This window comes from Prionailurus viverrinus, unplaced genomic scaffold (genome assembly GCF_022837055.1).
Source record: "Prionailurus viverrinus isolate Anna unplaced genomic scaffold, UM_Priviv_1.0 scaffold_39, whole genome shotgun sequence".
In the NCBI taxonomy this organism is placed as follows: Eukaryota; Metazoa; Chordata; class Mammalia; order Carnivora; family Felidae; genus Prionailurus; species Prionailurus viverrinus.
Window position 1 is genome coordinate 4,223,968 of NW_025927607.1, and position 23,600 is coordinate 4,247,567.

At 54.1% G+C, this 23,600-nt stretch overlaps 1 protein-coding gene across 4 annotated transcripts in view; it reads right to left on the reverse strand.

The window, feature by feature from the left end:
• Window positions 1-23,600, reverse strand: part of KIF1A (kinesin family member 1A) — a 101,702-nt gene that overhangs the window by 67,698 nt on the left and 10,404 nt on the right. For all 4 annotated transcript variants that reach the window (XM_047846560.1, XM_047846559.1, XM_047846564.1 and 1 more), the window contains exon 2: window positions 4,984-5,150. In XM_047846560.1, coding sequence (XP_047702516.1) covers window positions 4,984-5,089 — 106 coding nt within the window. In that variant the 5' untranslated portion in view covers window positions 5,090-5,150. The remainder of the gene's footprint in view (window positions 1-4,983; window positions 5,151-23,600) is intronic.

Genomic DNA, 23,600 nt, shown 5'->3' on the forward strand with positions numbered 1-23,600 from the left:
GGTAAGAGCCTCTGTCCTGCCCCCCTAGGGCTCCGTGGGGAGAGTACTTGTTACTTGTTCCATGTAAATCGCCAGCAGGTAGGTGAGTGTGTATGTGCGTGTGTGACACAGAGAGAGAGAGAGAGAGAGAGAGAGAGAGAGAGAGAGAGGACACATGCCTGGAAGCTCGTGCCCAGCACACGCTTGCTGACAACATGAAGGGGCTCCCTGTCCACTTTCCTGCATGGCCACACGTGATGACAGGCCCTCACACAGACTCGGTTTCCCCGTCTGTGCCTCGGAAACGGTCCTCATCCCCGTGGGGACAGCAAACAAGGTCACCACTGTGACCCTGTGAGCGGAATGGCCATGGTGACCCTATCGGGTGGCAGGCATCCAGGAAAGAAGGCAGCTGTCCCAGGGCTCCTCCCTGACACCGCATCGGCCGTTCCTCCCATGAACAGGCCTGCAGCAGCACCACTGCCTCCTCAGCCACTGCCGAGTTCCCTTCGGTGGCCTTCTGTTTGGAGCCAAGAACATTCTAGAACAGTGATGGCAAATAGGGGCTGACTTAGATGAATTAGGTGTTTGCAACACCTGGGTCTGTGCACAGGGCTGCTGGTTGACAAAGGCCTTTGGGAGAAAGACCACTATGAGCAGAGGAGAAGGGTCCGGAATATTCCAGCGGACCATCCAGAATGGCGGTGCATTGCCTGATGCCCACCAGGACGAGCTCGCCAGCATCCAGGAGGAGGGCTGGAGGCAGGAAGGTCGGGCTGGGTGTGGGCCTGTGGGGCCTGGCAGGGCTGGGGGCAGGCCCTGGATGATCAGCCCTGCCATGGCCTTCTGCTCCAGAGGCAGTGTCCTGGGTGAACAGCGTCTTCCCCAAATTCACATCTACCTGGAACCCCAGAAAGTGACCTTTGGAAAAAAGGTCTTGGCAGATGTAATTAGTTAGATGAGATCATGCAGATTAGGGTGGGCCGTACATTCAGTGACCGGGGTCCTTATAAGAAGGGAAAGCACAGACAGACAAGCAGACACGTAGGGAAAAGGCCACGTGAGGACGGAGGCAAGCCCAGGCCCGCTGGCAGCCCCCACAGGCAGGAGACAGGCCAGGAACGGATGCTCGCAGAGCCTCAGAGGAAGCCGGCCCCATGGACAGCCTGATCTCACACTTCTGGTTTCTGGGAAAATAATTTCCATCCCAGCTTTTTTTTCCTGGGAAAATGAATTTTCCCACTGGTGCTGCAGAGGGTCCAGGAATGAAGGCCAGTCTGAAATGGACACAAGAGACGCTGAGATCCAGGCCCAGCCTCGCTTCGGGGCCCCAGGGGTACAGGGGCAGGGGTGGGGGGCCCCCAATCCTGAGGGTTCCTCTGTATAGCCGGGACTCAGAGAGAAGAGAGCAAACCCTTCCAGAAGTTTCAGTCTGTTCTTATGTAAAGCGGGGATGTGGGGGTACTCACAGGACCTCTGTACCCCTGAGTAACCTACACCAGACCTGCCACGTAGGCACAGAAGCATACGCTGCGTACGATTTGGTTGGCTCACAAAATTACTAGTTTTGGAATGTTCCAGTGAACAGTATTGTTCATCCAGGCAGTGAGTATGGGACGACAAATTAAGTTCGCCTCTAAATGCTTCTAATCTGCGCCTCACGATGGAGGTTCAAGGGGTACATTTAGGGACGTGGCATCTCCTGTGCACACCTAGTCTTGAGGTTCAAGAAATATGTCACATCCCTGACACTCACGGCCTGGCACCGGATGCCGTTGGGCAAATCCACGTACGGAGCTCACCGGATGTATCACTGGGGAGAGTGGCTCCCTGCTCAACACTTCTCTGCTGGCCCTCGAGGCCTCGCACAGCCTTACCCAGCGGAGCATCGTCCCCACACTTTCTCATAGGCCCCACAGACACTGGCAAGGTGGCCGCCCAAACCCCGCCTCCGTGGGTGCCCACCCCCCTGCGCAGCTCTGCCCCGGGGCGGCCGGGAATAAAGCCCGTCCTGCCCTCTGACCCCGCTCCTCAGACACGCTCTTCTGTGCTAAGGGCTGAAGGGCACTCTCCTTGCCTCTGGGTTTCCTCAGCCTTCACCCCCACTTCTGACCTGGCTTCTAGCACTTTCTATCAGTACCATCACTGCTTTGTTTTCTCTGAAAATGAAAATAGCTCCCAAAGCAAGTGTCCTGATTATCCATTCTTCTGACACTCCTCTCCCTCCCTGTCTGTTCTGTCTCTCTCTCTCTCTGTCTCTCAGGCCAGAGGTAGGTCAGAGTTTTCACCCCCCACGGCCCATCATCTCCTCCAGCCATTTGCTTCCGTGACACCCATCCCATCCTGTCCTAGACCACTCCCAAGTTCCAGGGGAGACAGGGGTCCGACTGTGATGTTTTGTTCTTTCTGTTTATTCTGCAGGCTCTTACAGGGTTTGGTTGCCTGTGAACCCCTCGGGCCAAGACCCTCAGCTACTGTCTAAGGTGGCGACTATGCTGGTCAGGCCTGGCCCAGGTGTGAGCAGGGACCCCCATAGTCATTCCCGGTGTCCTGGGTCATCCAACACTGACATGACAGACCCTGTCAGCAACTTGGGCCGGTGTCCACTGCCCACCCAGGGACAGAGCCCCTACTAGAGGTCGCAGTTCCCACCAGAGGCCACCATTCTCACCCAAGAGATCACAGTTCCCACCCAAGAGGTCACCTTCCCACCCTGGGTCATGGTTCTCACCAGGGGTCACGGTTCTCACCAGGGGTCACGGGTCCCACCAGGGGTCACGGTTCCCACCAGGGGTCGGGGTTCCCACCAGGGGTCACGGGTCCCACCAGGGGTCACGGTTCCCACCAGGGGTCACGGTTCCCACCAGGGGTCACGGTTCCCACCAGGGGTCGTGGTTCCCACCAGGGGTCACGGGTCCCACCAGGGGTCACGGTTCCCACCAGGGGTCACGGTTCCCACCAGGGGTCACGGTTCCCACCAGGGGTCGTGGTTCCCACCCAGGGGTCCCAGTTCTTGTGCAGCTCTTGGCTTCCCACCTCTAAGGTGAGAGTCACCCTCCTGAGCACCTTCTCTGGCCGCGAGGAAAGCAGGCCCCTGGACCGACCCTCAGCTCACACTGGGGAGACGCCGGATAGGCAGCCAGCCTCTGGGGACAATGACTCAGAGATGCATTCTCTAGGTCAGGGGGTCCCGGCGACCGGCCCCCGCCGCCTGTGGTGCCCCCTGCCCCCAGGCATCAGCGCCCTCCGCATTTCCACGTTCCCTCCCCACGTGTCCCGGACCACTTCCCCGGTAAACCCTTCCGAATCCTCCCGTCAGGGTCTGCTTCCAGGGACCGAGCGGAGGTGACTCGGTTCCTGAAAGCCGCGACAAAACCCGGGGGCCTCCACAATCTGCCCACACGGACGAAGGGACGTAGGGCACCACCTCCCGGCCCCTCCCCCTCCCACGGAGCCTAACGGGGCCCAGAACATTCCCAGAGACTCCCCAGTCCTCACTCCCTCCACACGCCCTCCACTCGGCCAGCCCCTCCCTCCAACCTGGTGGCTAACAGGCGGGGTAGGGTTACGTGGGGGTGCAGGGCACCCGAGGACGGGCGAGGCCTCCATCCACCCCACGACCTGAGGACGAGGCGCGGAGTGAGCAGCTGGCGTCGAGCACACAGGACAGCTTGTACCCCCGGAGCCCGCGGGTGACAGCTGCCGTAGCCGCTTGAGGGACCCCGGGGGCAAAGCGCCTGGCTGAGCCCTGAATTGTCGTACGTCAGCGGTTGTGGGGACAGGCTATCAGTCAGCGGGAGATATCAGCCAAACACGGCTGCAGTTTCCACGGGACCCTAGACAAGCCCCGCTAACCCACGGGTGGGAAGCAAGGGGCGGGGGGCCTTCCGGGTGGCTGGAGGTGGGGGGGTCTGGCAATGCTCTGCTCAGGCTGTGAGACCTCCGGGCTACGCGCTGTGCTCTGCCTGCAGGCGTCTGCACGCGTGCTGCCACTCAACACGAAAGTGCAAAGCAAAAGAGCAAAGGACAGTCTCAGAGAGAGTGCTCCCCGGACTCGGAGTGAGTGCTCCCCAGACTCGGAGTGAGTGCTCCCCGGACTCGGAGTGAGTGCTCCCCAGACTCGGAGTGAGTGCTCCCCTGGACTCCAGCAGCCTGCGTGTGCCCTAAAGAAACCCTTCGGGGCACATCTGAGCCTGAAACCATCATCTTATCTCTTACTGTCCACGTGTTGACTGCAGCCCTCCTATTTCTCAGGCGGTTTTGAGGCGACTTACAGCCACAAGGCCAAGGGACAGACAGAAATAAAAGAACGTGTCAATGGAGGGCAGCTGAAACATGATGAGAAACCAGTAACCTCGCGTACTGGGTTGGAAAGCGTGCCCCCAAATTCACGTCCACCCTGAGCCTCAGAACATGACCTTATTTGGAAAGAGGGCTGTTGAAGATGTAATTAGTCGTTACCATGAGATCAGACTGGATTAGGGTGGGTCCTAAATCCAGTGATCAGCGGGGTTTTGTCTTGGTCGGGCTTTTAGTTAAAATATAGTGTGATACCGGTTTCGGGAACAGAAATTCAGTGATTCGTCACTCACGTGGGATCCCCAGCGCTCATCCCAACAAGTGTCCTCCTTAATGCCCATCCCCCGCCCACCTCCCAGGCGATCCGTGCTCTCACGTGACGGTCACCTGAAGATGCCGGCTACAGGCCCAGATGGCCAGACCAGCAGAAGCCGCCTCCTCTAGGACCTCAGAGGCAGCACGGCCCTGTCAGTGCCTTGATCTCCGACACTGGCCTTCAGAACCGGGAGAGGACACATCTCTGTCACTTTAGCCTTCCCGCCCCGCTGGTGATTGGCCACTGCTGCCCCCAGGGAGCCAACACACCAGGTGGACAAGGAGGGAGGTGGGGGCCAGGGCGGCTGCTGTGTCTTGGGGGGGAGGCCCAGGACCCTTGGCCCTGAGCGCCCAGCAGCCGACGACAACGCCGTCACGACCCATACTCACTGGTGGTGCTTCCAGACATCTGGATGATGCACTTGGAGTCTCGGCTCATCTCCCTGGAATTGAAGGGGCGGACACGCACCGCCACCTTCACCGAGGCCCCGGCCATCTCTCCGGCCTTCGTTGGTCACCCTCAGCAGCTCTGGGAGCCCTGGTGAGGGCGGAGACACCTTGGGAGAAAGGGAGACACGAATTAGAAGCAATATCCAAAAGGCAGAACAGTGTTTCCAGTTGGGGACTGAACCTTCTCCCTTCCGAAATCCCCCTAAGTACCCACACCACAGGGGCCAGGAACTGGAGAGGGCGGCCACAGAAGCGAAACACCACACATCTTAGACAAGAAAGCAGACAGGATGAGTGGAGCCTGGATTAGCGAGCCTGGGAAATCCAGAGCCCAACAAGAAATAAGCCGATTCACGCGCAGGACCTGGAAAGACTCTAGGTGCCTCCGAAGGCTCGAGTCTGGGTGGGATCAAAGGCGGGTGTTTGTAGAAAATCAGCATTAAACCTGCTATGGGTTGACTTACGTCCCGTCAAAATTCCTGCGTTGAAGTCCTAAACCCCAGGACTTCAGAACGTGGCCTTATCTGGAGACGGGGCCCTTGCAGATGTTACTGGTTAAGATGAGGTCACACTGGAGTCGGATGAGCCCCCGACCCAATACAGAGTCCTTATAAAAAGACACAGAGACACAAGGAGAGCGCCATGTGGAGACAAAGGCAGAGATCGGGGCGATGCCTCCACAGGCTAAGGAACGGCAAAGGTGACAGCAAACACCAGGAGCCGGAAAGCCCAGAACAGTCTCCCTGACGGCCTCAGTAGGAACCAGCCCTGTTCACACCTGATCTCGGGTTTCCGGCCTCAGGACCGGGAGACAGTATGTCTCTGTTCTCTGAGCCACCGGTCTGTGGAACTTTGTTACAGCAGCTCGGGCAGGCCGGTGAGGACCCCTAGCCCCCCACCCTCCCCCTGCGGACATCCAGGACCCCGCCCTCCACCACCACCGGGCAGGAGGTCAGAGGCCCTGCCCGGCCCAGGGCGCCCGAGGGCCGGACGAGGGCAGGTGGGGAGCGCCCACTGGAGAGGGGCTGAACGAAGGCCACGGAAATGCCGGGCGGCGGGAACCCCGTGCAGGGCTCTCGTCTGGGGAAAGCAGCCAGGACCATACCCTCTGGCAAGAAACAGAGGCTAAAACAACCAGACAATGAACGCAACAGCAAGAGACAGTGCAGGGAACAGAAGGAAAGTATTTTCTTAATGCCTTGTAACTAATGTTCTCAGAAAGGAAAGCTACCAGGTCCACGAGCGAGGGGAGGACGCTATTTGTAAGAGGACCATTTAACGAATAAGGCAGTTCTTCGAAATGAAAACAGAAACTTTAAAAGTTGGAATTACCAATTTTCCATGAAAGGGGACGGACAGAATTTGAGGGTCAGTGAAAAGCAGCCACTGAAGAGATAATTCAAGCAAACCTCCCCGGACTGTCAGTCCCGTCTCCGAATTCAAAGGGCCTACCCACCCTGCCGGCCGTAAAACGTCACACACCAGGCAAATCGTGAAATTTCAGAACTTCAGGGTTAAAGGGAAGATTCCATAAGCTTCCAGAGGCACAACAGACCACAGAGGATGGAGAATCAGAGCGGTATCTGTATCTCCTCGGCCACATGGTGATGAAGAGATGCTTCCAAACTGCCGAGGAGAGGTGTCCTGCCACCAGTTCTAAACTCGGCCAACTGCCAGTCGAGTGCGAGAACGAAGACCCGGAAGACTGTGGAACATGCCGGGATCTGTGCTCCGGCAAGTGCGGGAGCGAACAGGGAACGTGAGGAAGACGCGGGTCCAGGCCCAGGGGATGGCGCAGGGGGTCCCAGGAGGACACTGGGGCTGCCTCGGGGGGACACCCCTGATGGGAGGGGACATCGGTGATGCCAGCGGGAGGGAGGCTAGGTCCGAGGCCAGGGAGAAGTGGCCGTCAGAGTGTCACAGGGTTTGACGAGAGCAGAGGAGGCGCGTGCGGAGCAGAGAAGGGTCCTTACTGGTCCTACCGCTGCAAACACAAAGTTCTAACTGAGGAACCGCACAGGAAATGCGGCAGGAAGGCGGGGATGGAGTTGTCGGGCCGGGGTTGGGGGGAGGGTCTCTGCTGGAGCGATGCTATGGGACAGCTGAACCTCCAGAGTAGCTAAACCCAGGGGCGCCCGGGGGGCTCCGTTGGTTAAGCCCCCGACTTCAGCTCAGGTCGTGATCTCACGGTTTTGGGGTTCGCGCCCCGTGTCGGGCTCTGTGCTGACAGCGCAGAGACTGCTTGGGATTCTCTTTCTCTCTCCCTCTCTCTCTGTCCCTCCCACACTCACACACTCTCTCGCGCTCAAAATAAATCAACATTAAAGGCAAAAAAAACAGATTAGCTAAACCCAGAAACCAAAGAAGTGGCCACCTGAGCGGACTTGAGAGACGGGGGAGCACACACCAGAGCCGGGAGCGGGGGGGGGGGGGGGGGCAAGCGGGGCCGTCCCTCTGTCCCTCTGTCCCTCCCGAGGAGCCTCAGCCCCGCTGCCTCGGGTGCCACGTCCACGTGTGCTACTTGGTGAGAAGTTTAGGAACCAACCAAAGGACGACAAGCAGGACAGACACGGTTGCTGGAGCCCCGGCGCCACCAGGCCTGCTCTGTGACGACCTCGGCGAGTGCGAGGCCGACCTTCACGTCCCTTTGGAGGTCAGCCTCACGCTCACGCCAAGGAAGCGGCTCCCCGAGGATGCAGGCCCGGGCTAGGCTCCCGCCAGCTGGACACGACAGTGTCTGGGCGCTGGAACTGGAAGCCCACAGGCCGGGGGCGGGCGAACAGTCTTTGCGGCAAGACCCGGGCGAGACGGGACAGGAGGAAGGAGGCCGAGGACGGGGCCGCAGGGGGAGCAGGCCTGTGCCTGCTGGGGGGCACACGACACCTCATCGTCCCCTGCGGGAGGCGGCCCCTGCGCATCCCCCTGCCCACCCTGCGTGCCCAGACTGAGGCTCCTGGAGGGAGCCCCGGAAGCGGGGCGGGCGCGGGTGGGCAGGACTCACGGCGGAGCACAGGCCGCCAGCCCTCCCTCCAGGCCTCGACGCCAGCGAGGCGCCCGTGAGCTTCCTCCAGACATCGGACTGTGCTCGACTCCCCGCGTGCCAAGGTCAGGGCAGGGGGGCAGAGAAAGAAGCCGCCTGGGGGACCCCGGGGAGGCCGGGGGCGGGGTGGGGGGAGGCACGCACAGGGGTGCGGGGACTGGCACAAGGGGACGATCCCATGATGCCGGGGCACACAGAGCCCCGAACCCCACCCGGTGGGGGGGAAGGGGTGAATATTCACAGGAATCACAAAGGTACAGCTTTGTTTTCCCTAAAGCCACAGCTGCCGGAGACCAGATGACTCACCGGCAAGCCTCCCGAGGCAGAGACAGGGGCCTGTGGAGTCGCACGTGTCCCCTCACGGCCAGTGGGCCCAGGGAAGCTGCCAGGGGGTCCCAGGAACAGAACCACCTTCAAGCATCTGTTTCCACAGAAAATGCTGCCAACCGGGTCTCTGAGGTGCTGTCTCTTGAGTGCCCCCAGCCACGGTCTCCCAGCCACAGTCCCCCAGCCCCGGATGCCAGGACAAGGCAGGGCCCGGAATGAAGAGGGCCGGGCAGCCACAGGCAGCAGCAGACATAGAGCCCCGGTGCCCTCAGACTCACGCTCCTGAGCCCTGGCCTCGCCCATCTGGCCAGGGACCCGGCGGGCACGCGGGCAGCGGGCACAGCCGTCGTGAGACACAGATGCTCTTTGAGCGGGAGCGGGACCCTTGGGTAGTCTGGGCCTTCGAGGCATCGAGGAGGGTCGTCAAGGTGTGCTTCAGAATCGAACAGGGTTCCAGGGTCTCCTCCCACACCCTACACCCTGGGGTTCTCGCTGGCAGCCGCAACCACGAGTATGGCCTCCACACCAGCAGGGAAGGAAACGATTCGCTCGAGAGCAGATCCAAAGGACGGGGCAGGCAGCCCTCGGCAACGAGACGGGGGTCTGCGTGTCGGCGTCATGGGCCACTGCGCACGGCTCGTGCCGAAGGCGCCCGGGGCATTCCCGAAGCCACATCGACGTCTGTTGATGAGGAGCAAATTGCGTCATAGACAATTAGGGGCAAAGCAGGGACCGGAGGACCCGGTCCAGGTCCTGCCTTTATCTCCGCTGCGTGACTTAACCCCTGGGCCTCGGTTTACCCACCTGTGAAACGACAGGCTGAGGCGGGTGGCCCCCAAAGTGAGTCGGAGTCTCGGGTCCCGGGCCCCTGAGGAAAGCTGGCAGAAAACTCCCTGCGGAACTCTGCTGCCGCCGTGGCCACGTGAAAGGCCGTCCCCACAGGGCGCTGCCGGGGCTGCCGGCCCGCGGCTGCGGCGGGCCACCGCAGGGGGGCTGGGGGCCCGAGGGACGGGCCCCTGGGGACACAGAGAGGGACAAGCTCGGGGCAGAGAGCTGGTGTTTACAGGAACGGCCAGAAGCGCCGGGAAACAACTCGGCCCCACCCGAAGAGGCGCTCGGGGCTTCAGCCGTCTGAAATGAACTCACAAGCCCGTTTAGCTGCGAACCCGCCGTCACTGGAGGCATCCAAGTAGAGCCAGGGCTCGGGGACAGGTCTTCAGACTCGCCCACACTGAGGCTCCACGAAATCCGCCCTCCCGGAAGGGGCACCTCCTGCCTCACCCTCCTCACCTGCGACTCCCACCCTCAGGAGAATCTGCCCCAAAGACCCCTTTCCAGCAAGGACCCAACCCCCGCCCGTGAGGACCTCTGGGGACCCAGGACCAAGAGCAGAGGGGGCCTGCGGCGGGTCCCGGGGCCTCTCGGGGGGGTCTCTCGGTGCAGGCGGAGGGGCGCCCCCCGGGGGCGGGGATCGGTGCAGGTTTCAGGCGACAAACTCCCAGGCCCTCTCAGGGCCAGGGCCTCGGCCCCTCGGAACTCCCCGGAACACGGAGCGGAACCCATCCCCTCAGGCAGCCTCAGCTCTTCCACAGGCTGCAGGGAGAGCAGGCAGCCCAGGGCAGCCGACCGCGGAGGGCCAGCAAGCGCAGGACGCGAGCAGGAGCCCAGGCGGACGGGGAGGAGCGGGGGTCTGGGCTCGCCCCGCCACACCCCGGCGCCCCTTACAGCCACAGCGTTTGTCCACACGGCCCGAGCGCCCCCAGTAATTTCCCCTTCCTCCTTCCGCGAGTGACCACCCAGGCAGGGACTGGAGGGACGTGCCTCCCTGACAATCTGCTTCCTCGTGCTGGAAAATCTCCGTGCCCTTGAAACGGGGAAAAGTCTTAGGACATTCCAGCCGGGGTGGGAAGAGCGAGACCAAGGTCACGAATTCCGGGGAGAATGTAAATTGGAACGACATTTCTAGCATTTACCAGCGTGCCTTGTGCCCTAAAAAAGGAGGCTGGGGGCCTGGGTGGCTCAGTCAGTGAAGCGTCCCACTCCTGGTTCGGCTCAGGTCATGATCTCGAGGTCTGTGGGTTTGAGCCCCATCGGGCTCCGCGCTGACAGTGCTTGGGACTCTGTCTCCCCCTCTGTCTCTCAAAATAAATAAATAAACATTAAAAAAGAGGCTATAGGGGCACCTGGGTGGCGCAGTCCGTTAAGCGTCCGACTCCAGCCAGGTCACGATCTCGCGGTCCGTGAGTTCGAGCCCCGCGTCGGGCTCTGGGCTGATGGCTCAGAGCCTGGAGCCTGTTTCCGATTCTGTGTCTCCCTCTCTCTCTGCCCCTCCCCCGTTCATGCTCTGTCTCTCTCTGTCCCAAAAATAAATAAAAGCTGAAAAAAAATTTTTTTTAATAAATAAATAAATAAATAAATAAATAAATAAATAAAAAAGAGGCTATATCTGTAGAGTAAGTAATGTTCTGCACCGATATAGGAAACCATTAGGAATGAGGAAAATATTTATGAGAGCAGATGTTCAATTCAATATTGCAAAATGTTCAGCTCTCCCCAAATTTAGCTACATTATTTCAGTGTGATTCCAATAAGCAAAATACTCCAACAGGATTTTCAGTGGCATGTTGCAAAAGTTCGAAAGACAGCTGTGGAAAATAAGGACAAAGGGCATATCCTACCAGGTATCAGAGTCGCTGTAAAGCTACAAGTTGCGAAGTCCAGTAATGACACAGGCACAGAGATCAACAGAAAAGACTAAGCCTGACCAGAGACAGACGATAAAACAGCATTTCAGGTAACTGGGTGAGGCTGGTATTGGAAGCATTGGCTCCCCCATATTAAAAAATAGAGCTAAAGGGGTGCCTGGGGGGCTCAGTCGGTTGAGCATCTGACTTCGGCTCAGGTCATGATCTCACCCTTCCCGAGCTGGAGCCCCGCGCCGGGCTCTGTGCCGACAGCTGGGAGCCTGGAGCCTGCTTCGGATTCTGTGTCTCCCTCTCTCTGCCCCTCCCCCACTCATGCTCGGTCTCTCTTACTCAAAAATAAATATTTTTAAAAATTAAAAAATAGAGCAAGAACTTTGCTTTTGAAAGCATTGCAAGAACGAAGACCACGCTTGTGGCTCTGGGGTAGAGACCGTGCATTAGCACGAAGCCCGGAAAGCAGAGCAGGCAGCAGAACGGCCGTCGGCACAGCAGTGCCCCTCCCGCCATGCCCAGCTAGAGAAGGTGGGTAAAATCTTACAATCTGTTGGAAGGAATCAAAGAGCTACTGAAACCACGCAGGCGAGGAGGCCAAGATTCCGGAGATGGGGGGCTGCCAGGGCAGGAGACAACATTCCAGCACTCTGCAGCACTTTCTCCTTAAATGCATTTGCATTCTGGGCACGGGGCAAGAGGCTGGGAATCTGGAGTCTTCCCAGGCAGAGGGCCGTTGCCGAGGGATGGAGAAACCCGCTGAGCTTTTGGTCAAAAGAAGCACACTTGAGAGCCCAAAATCCCAGGAGAAAGAAGGAGTGGGGAACTTCGCTTGGCCAGTTCAAGCCTTAAGACATGTGCCGAACTCTGAGGGGTGGAGTTTAAAATCTCAAGCAGAAAGCTTCTAAAAATCCACCAGGAGTGTTTTGCGGTCTCAGGTGTTAAGGAGACAGGGATTAGCATTCAGGATCCTCTTGGTGATCACACCACAGCCTGGTTTGAAAGCCCGGGGAAGCACACAGTCTAAAGGGAGGCCAGAGCCACAGGGAGGATTAACCTTACCCACACTGCAAGGCTTCCCTGACTCCGCTTAGTCTCTGCCTGAATCAGGGATGACTGTCTACTCGGCCCGTCTGGAAGGAAAGGAGCAAACCATCCAGAGCCTCTACAGTGTTTTAACGGGCAAGGTCTGACAATACATCCAAAGTCATAGGACATGAGAAAAGTCAGGACTATAGGATTCAAAACAAATTGGGGGGGGAAAGAAAGAAACATATCTACACATGATCCAGATCTAGGAGTTACCAAACAAGGACTCTAAAATGACCGCAACTTATATATTCAAAATAAAGAGAAAAGTACGGAGAAATTAAGTGGAAAAAAATGAAGAATTTTGCAAGAAGACTTGAGACGATAACAAAGAATTTCTAATGGGAATTCTAGAACTGAAAACACAATAACTGACATTAAGAGGTCAAGAGATTAGACACAGCTGAAGGCAGTGTTCATGAACTGGAGGACATGCCAGCAGAAATTACAGAACAGAGGAAAAAATGAACGGAAAATACAGAAAGTAGAGTCAGAGTGATACCGGACACAGTGAAGCAGCCTAACATGCGTGTAATTGGAATCGAAAAGGAGGAGAAATAGGAGAGAACCAATACTTAAAAAGGTAATGACGATTAACTGTCTAAAATTGCTGAAGCTGGGGTGCCTGGGTGGCTCACTCAGTTAAACACCTGACTACTGATTTTGGCTCAGGTCATGATCTCATGGTTCATGAATTCAAGCCCCACATTGAGCTCTGTCCTGACACCACAAAGCCAGCTTGGGACTCTCTTTCTCCATCTCTCTCTGCCTCTCCCCCCACCTCTCAAAACATAAACTTTAAAAAATATTTTAGGGGTGCCTGGGTGGCTCAGTCGGTTAAGCATCCGACTTCGGCTCAGGTCACGATCTCACGGTTTGTGAGTTCGAGCCCCGTGTCGGGCTCTGTGCTGACAGCTCGGAGCCTGGAGCCTGCTTCGGATTCTGTGTCTCCTCTCTCTGCCCCTCCCCAACGTGTGCTCTGTCTCTCTATGTCTCTCAAAAAATAAATAAATGTAAAAGTTAAAAAAATGTTTTAAAAAATACAAATAAATTGCTGAAGCAAGGGGCGCCCCGGTGGCTCAGTCGGTTGAGCATCTAACTCTTGATTTTGGCTCAGGTCATGATCTCACAGTTTGTGAGATCAAGCCTTGAATCGGGCTCTGTGCTGACAGCATGGAGCCTGCTTAGGATTCTCTCTCTCTCTCTCTCTCTCTCTCTCTCTGCCCCTCCCCTACTCACACACACACACTCTCAAAATAAATAAATAAATAAACAGTTTAAATACATATGTATGTGCATACATACACACAATTGCTGAAACAGATCAACCCACAGATTCAAGCAGCCTTGCAAAGGCAAAGCAGGATAAACACAAAGAAATCTACATGAAGGTGCATCATAATAAAACTGCTGAGTACCAAAAATGAAGAATCCTAAAAACAGCCAGGCAAAAAAAAAGAGACATATAACCTTTAAAGGGACGAAAACAAGCCTGACAAGTGACTTCTCCGCAGCAATGACGGAAGCCACGAGACAGGGCTCAGGCGTCAGCATTATCAGGTAAGCGGAAAAGCAGCAATTTATATTAGATTCTCGAGTATACGTGTTTCAACTGCTAAGGTAGTCATCAAAAGAGCAGAAAAAGAAACAATTTAGCAGCAAGAAAAAAACAGGAAAAAATGTAAATCCTTTTGTTAATCCAATAGAAGGCAACTAAGGAGGAAACACAGAACAACAGCAACAAAAGTTAGGCAAATGGAAAATGAAGACTTAAGACTGCAGACAAAAGCCCCATTAGTATAGACGAGATTTGTATGAAGTAAACACTCCCAGTAAAATGTAATTGTCGAAACAGACCTTTAAAGACTCTATGTTGTTGCCAAGAGACACCTTAAATAAAAAGACACAGAGAGGTTGAAAATAAAACAAAAAAATGTTTTGGTTTGCGTGTTCCATCAGCTACTGAGAAGGAAAAATATATATCGCACACATTCTTTTAAAGTGCATGCAACACGTACTAAAATTAGCTATATGCTAGCCATAAATCAAACTCTAACAGATTTCAGTTTAAAATTAAAATCAAGGGGCCCCTGGGTGGCTCAGTTAAGCATCCTGTTAAGCGTAACTGGGTGGACGGTTAAGCGTCCGACTTCGGCTCAGGTCATGATCTCACGGTCCGTGAGTTCGAGCCCCGCGTCGGGCTCTGTGCCGACAGCCCGGAGCCTGGAGCCTGCTTTGGATTCTGTGTCTCCCTCTCTCTCTGCCCCTCCCCGGCTTGTGCCCTCTCTGTCTCTCTCTCTCTCAAATATAAATAAACATTAAGAAAATAAATAAATAAATAAATAAATAAATAAATAAATAAATAAAATTATACTCACAAGGTGCATAAAACGGAACAAAACAAAACAACTTACAACATCCCCCAACTGCTTGGACGTGAAGCAGTACAATTCTAACTAACCCATGGGACAAACAAACAAACAAAACTCATCAGATATGAGAAACTATTTTGAACCGAACAACAGTGAGGATACAGCATATGAAAACTGTGGGATGCGGCTGAACCACAAGCCTGGGGTGGGGGGGTTCACACCGTCCCGGGGGTGGGGGGGCGCTTCGCTGTTCCCAAGCAGGTTCAGACCCCGGCGTCCCTCAGGGAGCTGCAGGTTTGCCAGGGGGGGACCTTCAGGAGAGTTTTCCTGGAGAAAGGCCCAGGTCTGTGGACCGGCCACGGAGCCTCTGATAGGGCAGGGGGCTGGAGATTCAAGAAAAACTCTACTAGGGAGGGGGCTGGACTCGGTCACTGAATCAGTCACTGGTGAGCACTGACTAAGTCACGGCCGAAGGGTTAGAAAGGTGGAAAGAGACAGAGAAGGAGCAGTGGAGAAGCCTTGGGAATCCAGCTGCCCCTTAAGCAGACTTCGGGCAGGTCCCCTTGAATGTCGCCCTCACTGCCACAGGCAGCTGGGTGCCCAGGTCCTGAGCCTTGTGGGGACACCACGGGTCGCTTCCCGGTTTCCCCTCGGCCTCCTTGGGGTCCAGCTTTCCTGAGTCTGCCGTCAGTCACCACGAGGGTTCGGCTTTTCATTTTCCAAAACGCGGTTACTGTGCCTTCTCTGGTCTTTCTTCCCGCCCGAAGAGTTTAGGTCTTTCTTGAGTTTACCTTTGCCCTTATTTTGGTGGCATTTCAAGAGGGAGAGAAGATAAATGGACGAATCTCACAAACATAACACCGAGAAAAGAGGACTCAAACACAAAAGGTACACACTTTATAATTCCACTTATGCAACTTCCAAACCAGGCAAACACCATTCAGCAGAATAAGCACATTATTTAGCACCGCGGAACGATGGAGCGACTGAGCACGACACAACAGCCGAGAGAGAGAGAGAGAGAGAGAGAGAGAGAGAGAGAGAGCTGATGGGGACAGGACAGAGACGGACACCTGCTGATTCCATAAACAGGTTTGGCGGCTGTATCTGACCCTTCTAGGCTGTGGTCACACTTACAGAATTTGTTTTAATTACCAAATGGCCCAGGCAAATAAGTAGATAAATAAACAGACGTCCTTTTGGTTGACAAACACCGGCATGTGCGAAGACAAAAACAGTTGGCTCATCAAAGTTAGTATTTCTAGGGGCGCCCGAATGGCTCAGTCGGCTGAACAACCGACTCTCCCCTGCTCTCACTCTCTCTCTAGAATAGAATAGAAAATTATAAATAGATAAATGATAGATAGATAGATAGATAGATGAATAAATAAAAGTCGTATTTCTCAATCAACAAGGAAAACAGGTGAATTTTTTCTGGGTTTTGCCTGCTGAATGGAGACTGGAGGGCGTGGCCTCAAACACACACAAAGTTGGAAGTGGAACCAAATCGTGTGACACGGAAGGCTGGGGAAAAGCCACCTGTCATCAAAGGGACCCAGGGGAATTACTGTGACACCTCTCAGCTCCCTGGGGTGGAAAAGCCAGTGTTTCCGAGACTCCGAGGTCACAGAACTGTCCTCGTGCAGGTTTGGGTCTCAGATCTGCGACCCCTGCATGATCAGTGAAACCCAAGTTTGAGAAGTGACCTCAGAGCGGGGCTCAGCCGCTACAGCACATCACAACCACAAGAACAAATCTCCTGAGAAACAGCTTAGCCCTCGGGGCGCCTGGGGCGGGGGGTGCTCAGCTGGTTAAGTGTCTTCGGCTCAGGTCATGATCTCACAGTCGGTGGGTTGAAGTCCTGCATTGGGCTCTGTGCTGACAGTTCGAAAGTCTGCTTCAGATCCTCTCTCTCTGCCCCTCCCCGACACTCACACGCAATCTCTCTCTCCCTCTCTCTCTCTCTCTCTCTCTCTCTCATAAATAAAGACTAAAAAATAATGATGATAAATAAAAGAAACAGCTTCCTCTTCTCGGGTCACCAGGATTCCCACAGATGAAGATCAGTCAAATGGATGCTCACAATTAAATATTACCCAAACGCCAGAGAAGCAATTCACCATGAGCAAGAGTTCTGGTGGGGGGTGGGGGTGGGCTGGGGGGTAGAAAAGGAAACAAAAAAAGAACCAGAATTAGATCTTCATCCTGGACTATCGAAGATTACAGATACTGGAACTGTCAGCCACAGATTATAAAATACGTGTGCCTAAAATGCTTAGAGAAATAAACAGGAATGGGAAATGATGGTGTAAAATATGGGGCCAAAACCGTGCAGAACTTTTAGAAATGAAAATGTAACCATTCAAATTTCAAAACTTAGCAGACATATTAATCAGCAAATTGAATGAAGCTGAGCAGAGAATTAATGAACTGGAAAACATATCAGAAAAAATTACTCAGAACGGTCCCAGAGAGACAACACGATGAAAACATAAAACCAAGGTTAAGAGTCATGCTCCACGAAAGAATTCATTAACTTATCGTGACGGGAATTTTCACGAATCCCTCACTCACCGACGGATCGAGCAGACATAATTAGCAAAGATGTAGAAAACCTGAACGTGATAATCACGAACTGATGAACACAGGTGCTGTCTTCCTCTGGAAAATGAGAGAAACGGTCCCTTTTCTGACACCCATGGAACATTTACAACATTTCACCACGTAGTAGGTCACAAAACAACTCCTAATAAATGTCAAAGACTCTGTGTCAAATGGATCGTGTAATTTGAACACAATTAAAAATCAATAAAAGATCATTAAAGACCTGTGTTTAGAAAACTTCAAAAGAGGGGCACTCAGGGGGCTCAGTCTGTTCATCGACCAACTCCTGATTTTGTCTCAGGTCGTGAGATAACATCCCACGTCTGGCTCTGTGCTAGGTGTGGAGACCGCTTGAGATTCTCTCTCCCTCCTCTTCTGCCCCTCCCCTGCTTGCACACACATCTGCATGCTCACGCTCTCTCTAAAGAAAAGAAAATAAAGTGAAAATAACTTAAAAAAAGAAAATTGAAAAATAAACTTCGGGATGGCTAATACACAAAAGAAGAAACTTCCGGCACTTCCACATCCAGCCACGATGGAAGCTACAAGGGTACCTTTAAACTCTCACTGTAAATAACAACCCAAAAACTGAACAAAATGTATGAAATTAACTGTTTTCAGACATTGTACAGCAGGCAGTGCACGGCTGTGATCACGGAGAGAAGGGAAACAGACAAGAGGAAACCTATAATCACTCCAAATCTGCCCAGAGGCAATTTCCAGATTTCAGGCTTTGGGAGGTAGGACCCAAGCAGCTTTCATGACTTGAGGAGATGGAGGCCAGAGTTTGGGTAGTTTGAAGCGGCTGGACGTCGTGGAGCAGAGTTCTGGAAAGGAAATAGCTGCTGGGTAGCAGAGGTTCCCTTGAGTCTTTGTAGAGAACTAGTCTGTCCCCATGTAGTCCAGGCAAAGAAGACACAGGTTCCCAAAGCTCACATAAAAGAAGGTATCTGTGCATCAACCAGCCAGAAGAGAGTCCTCTCGATCCCTCCCTCCCAGACATTCAGTAGAGACCCCAAAGAAATCATACTTCAGCAGCAGGCTTCACTGTCCCTGGAACGACATCTACTCTAGAGTAACTCTAGGAAAGCTTAAAACCAGGTCTCAAGGATCAAATTATCTCAAGTAATTTGCTGCCTGCCAAACTAAAGCCCAACATGCTTTCTAAGAAGAAGGCATAATTCAGACACTCCACGATGTAGAAATGTCTAGAATCTGATAAAAAAAATTATTATGCATGCCAAGAAGCAGGGAACGATGATCTGTAACCAGGAGAAAAACTACTCAGTGGGAACCTGAATTTTCCTATAACTATTAAAGAAGTTGATTCAATAGTTTAAAAATCTACCTACCAAAAAAACCCAGCAGACACAGACACTTTTTGCAAGTGAACCCCAACACACATTCAAAAACCTAGGTAATTCCAATCGTAATCAAACTCTTCAAGAGAACAGAAAAATGAGAGGCAGACAGAGGAAGGGAGATTATACTCACTCCCAACTCACTCACTGAGGCCAATATGACCTTAGCATCAAATTAGACAAAAGAAATTTGAGAAAAGAAGACCATAGACTGACCTCACTGATGAACATAGATACAAAAGTCTGAAACATTAGCAAGAGGGCCAAGCAGCAAATAAAACGGATAACGCGGTAGGTTTACTCCAAGAATACCGGTACGATAACATATATATGGTTTAACATAAGTACATCTATTAATAGAATTCACCACATAGCAGATTAAAGGAGAAAAAGCCAAATGATACTGAAAAAGCATTCAATAGTTTTCAAAATCTGTTTATGATAAAACTCTTGGCAATACGAGAATAAAAGAAATCTTTAATCTCATGATACGTATCTGCTAAAACCCTACCCAAACATCATACTTAATGCTAAAATATTAGGAACATTTCCTTTACATTCAAAAACAAGTTTGGGACGCCCATCACCTTCTATTTCACATGGAAGTGGTGGTTCTGGCCAGAGCGATAAGACATGAAAAAGAAATAACAATGACAAAATACAGATTGGAAAGAAGAAACCCAAATTGCCATCATTTACAGACCATTTGCTTATCCACACAGAAATCAAGAGGATCCACAGACAAATTATTTGAATTGGGGAAGGTACGGTAAAATTGCTAGAAACCAACCACACTGGAATATACTAGAGGCAAAGAGTTAAAGAGGTGTGTGTGTGTGTGTGTGTGTGTGTGTGTGTGTGTGTGTATCTCTTTTTTGAGAGAGAGAGAGAATCCCAAGTAGGCTCCATGCTTAGCGCAGGGCCCCACGTGGGGCTTGATCTCATGAGCATGAGATCATGACCTGAGCTGAAATCAAGAGTTGGATGCTTAACCGGCTGAGCCACCCTAGTGGCTAAAATATATTTTTAAGGTACCTTTGAAGAATAACCCAATTCCCTGTCTGCCCCTCTCTCTGCCCCTCCCCTGCTTGCTCACTTTCTCTCTCTCTCTCTCAAAATAAATAAACGTTAAAAAATTAAAAATAAAAATTGACCCAAAGCATATAGAACCTTGATAGTAATAAATATCACAAAAGATGTGCATAACTTTTATGAGGACGTTTTTAACCTTCACAAAAATTTTATAGAAAATCTAAATAAATGAAGACCTATAACTTGTTTGTGGAAAATTTTCAGTATCTTTTAAAAAACGTTTATTTTCACCCGAGTGAATCAAAAATTCACTGTAATTTCAAACGAAACCTCAAATACATTTTTTTCTGGAAAGTTGACAGACTCTTTCCAAAAATTTCTACGGAAGAGTGAGGCGCTGTGAATACCGAAAACCGTCTGAAGAAACACAAGAGGGTAGATGAGGACACGCCCTCCTGGTATGAAGATTTAATACAAAGCTATGGTGGTTAAGATGGCGTGGCTGGGACCAGGTGAGTCACCACCAGGGTAACAGAAGAGACCCAGAAACACACGTGCACAGACCCAGCCCTTCGGAGAGCGGACCAAGGGGGCTGTGCAGGTCAGCGGGGAAGGGAGGGATCCGGAAGCTGCATGGCTGACAAAACTGGCTGTGGACTGAACGGCCGTGTCCCCACATTCCTAACCCAAACCCTACCCCACGGGGTGGTATGGGGGAGGCAGTGGGAGGCGGTTAGGGTCAGATGAGTTGGTGAGGGTGGGCCGCACGTATGGGATTAGCGCCCTTATCAAAGTCCCAAGAGAGCCTGCTTCCGCTCTACGATGGGGTTGGCCAACTGCAACCCAGAGCGGGCGCTCGCCAGAACCTGGCCCTGCCGGCACCCTGACCTTGGACGTCCAGCCTCAGAAGTGTGAGAAATCACTGGGGTCTATGAGCCGCCCAGCCTGCCGTGTTCTGTTGCAGCGGCCCGGGGGGATGAAGACAACTGGCTGGCCATATGGAGAAACACAGAATTAGATTCCTTTTTTATACCAAATCCAATTCCACCCAGACTCAAGACCCGAACGTGAACAACAGTTTGGGGAGAAAACGAAGACGGGTGCTATCGCCACGTTCTCCTTTGAGGCTTCAACCCACAGAAGACTCCAGAAGGAAAAGCCCAGACATCGAGATACCATCGTGGGTGCAGAGACGCTCAGGCGCCCGGAGATGTCTTTAGCACATCTAATCACGCGGACTCGTGTGCAGAACATACAGACAACACACAAAAACCAAATAAACAAACAAAAAGGTCGAGAAAATAGCAACGAGATCTGAACAGGTCACTTACAGGACACGACACTCAACCACCACGGTAATCAAGAGCGTGGGCTCCAAACCACACCCCTCGGTCCCAGCGTTAAAGCATGTGGCAACACGAGCTGTTGTAAGGACAGGTCAAAGGGAACAGCACGGTCCTTAGAAACAACACGGGGAGACACATCCAGTACAGTCGCAGACTATGGGACCGGCCGCTCTGTGACCAGACGGGTACCCCAACACTGCAGTGTCTGCAGCAGAAAGGAGAAAGAGGAGGGAAGAGGGAGGGGATGGAGAGACTGGCTGTCCACCGACCGGAGACAGGACAGGTCACACCGCGGCTGTCCAGATGGGACCGAATGAAGCAGAGACACAGTCCCTGGGAATGTCATAAACAGCAAACGTCACTCAGACAGCCCGGCGGGACACGGACGGACGCCTGAGGGGATTCGGCCCATGCAGGGCTGCACACCCACGGGGGAGCCTCGGGGTCCATGACGCCGCTCTGAGCACGCGGAGGGCAGTCTGGGTGATGATGAGCCTTCAGGTCATGCCAGGAGTCTGACCATGGGTGCCGCCGAGGCTTTGATGTGGCCCTCCGGGTGGCGCCCTTTGATGTGGCGGCCGGCCCCAGAGCCCTGGCGAGGGTTGGGGGGCGGTCGCCCTCAGTGCCGGGGAACCGGGGAGCGTGCTGGAAAAGCTTTACCTCTGAAGTTGAGGGTGGACACGTGGCTGTTTGTGGACACGCTCTATATTCTTTTTCGTGAGCCCCATCACATAACAACAGTGTTTAACTTCTTTTTTTTTTTTAATTTTTTTTTCAACGTTTATTTATTTTTGGGACAGAGAGAGACAGAGCATGAACGGGGGAGGGGCAGAGAGAGAGGGAGACACAGAATCAGAAACAGGCTCCAGGCTCTGAGCCATCAGCCCAGAGCCCGACGCGGGGCTCGAACTCACGGACCGCGAGATCGTGACCTGGCTGAAGTCGGCCGCTTAACTGACTGCGCCACCCAGGCGCCCCAACAGTGTTTAACTTCTTTCGAGAAGTCTGGCCACGAAAGGGAGCAGGAAATCAGGGTGATGAGGCAGGGGGAGGAGCCAGCCCGTGACACCTACGGCAGGGGGCGGGGCTGCCGGCGGGGGAGGGGGGAGGGAGGGTGAAGGTGTGGGACTGGGGGGTCACTGCCGCAGACACGCCACAAGCTGGAGAGCAGGAAGAAGGCCAAGCTCCCCTCCCAGCGCCTGGTGAGGCGTCTGAGAGGACAAGGGAAGGCAGAAAGCGCGCCATGGTCCCTTTAGGGGTGGAGGGTCACGTGGCTGCAGGTGCTGCAGAGGGCGGCCGGGAGGGCGTGTGCAGGGGTGATGAGCAGGCCAGCCCGGGCTCAGAGCCGGGAGAACCACGCAGGTGCAAGGAGCATGCCAGAACCCAAGAGGAGCCCGAGGAACTGTTCCAGAGGGCCCCTGAGCCACGAGGGTCTGCCCCGTGGCCCGAAGAGGGCTGCCATCAGGGTCTGAGGGCGACAAGACCTGGGCTGCATCCGTGAGAAGTGGGGCAGAGAAGACAGTCAGCAGGAGAAGGACGAGAGGGGCCAGGCGACAGCAGGCACGCATGTGGACGAGGAAGTGACGATGGTCAGGACCACGGGGGAGGGAGACCCGGAGCCATGGGCCAAGGCCCCCGGGTTAGGAGGGGAGTTGAAATCCGTTCACTTGGTGAAAACACGCGGAGGACCCACCCGCGGACAGGTCACTGCGGACACAGAGGATGGGACCAGCCCCTCGAGGAGCTCACATCTGTTTCTCAGGGCCCTTGGAGTATTTCTCCAAGGAACAGGACAAAGGAACGGAGCAGGGGTGTGGGCAGCATGCGCAAGCAGAGGCCAAACCTCTGTGGAGAAACGGACAAGCAAAGGCTGCCCGAGGCCTGGGGCCGGCTCCTGCACACATCCGCACTGGGCGCCAAGGCCTCCCTGGCCGCTGTCCCCTCAGGCATCAGTCTGCCCACCCCCAGCCCAGCGGCACACCCTAGAGCACCACAGCAACGCAGCACCTCCTCCTGAAACACTGATATTTCCTGAAGAGTTTAAGAAAAGACAAAACTAGCTTTTCTTAGTATTACAACAGATACACATTGCAGTGCATGCCGGCCGGGCCCCTAGACCCCTCAGAAGGGTGAGGAGGACCCCCGGGCTGCACGAGCGCCAGGCATGGCCAGGGGTCACTCTGGAGGCCCCAGAGCACGCCAGTGAGTCACCCCAGTGGTGAAGGGCAGGGGAGAGGCATCACCCATGACCTCAGGCCCTCATACCTTTGTGGGAGGGGGCGGAGCCAGACACGGCCCGGAAGGGACTGGCACACAGCAGGGGCCTCGGGGGTTCTGGGCCCGTGGGCTCAAAGCAGCCAGTGGAGAGCAGGGGCAGGAAGTGAGGCTGGAGAAAGGGTCCTCAGTGTAAGTCTGCCTGTAGAACAGCCACATCAGTAAAACTTTCACCCCCTTCCCTGCCACCCACCCTCACAGAGGGCAGTGGCTGCCAACACTCTCAGGCACACAGCTGACGTTTCTTCTCACAGACATGGAAGGAAATGCCCGGTGAGAGTGAATGCTTCAGTGTGGATGCCAGCGCCCCACACTCCAGTATGAGGGAGCAGGACAGCTTGGATCCAGCTCCTAGCCCTTCAGACCAAAAGCAAAGGCTGCCAGTGGAGCCTCCACAGCCCACACCGAGTGCCAGT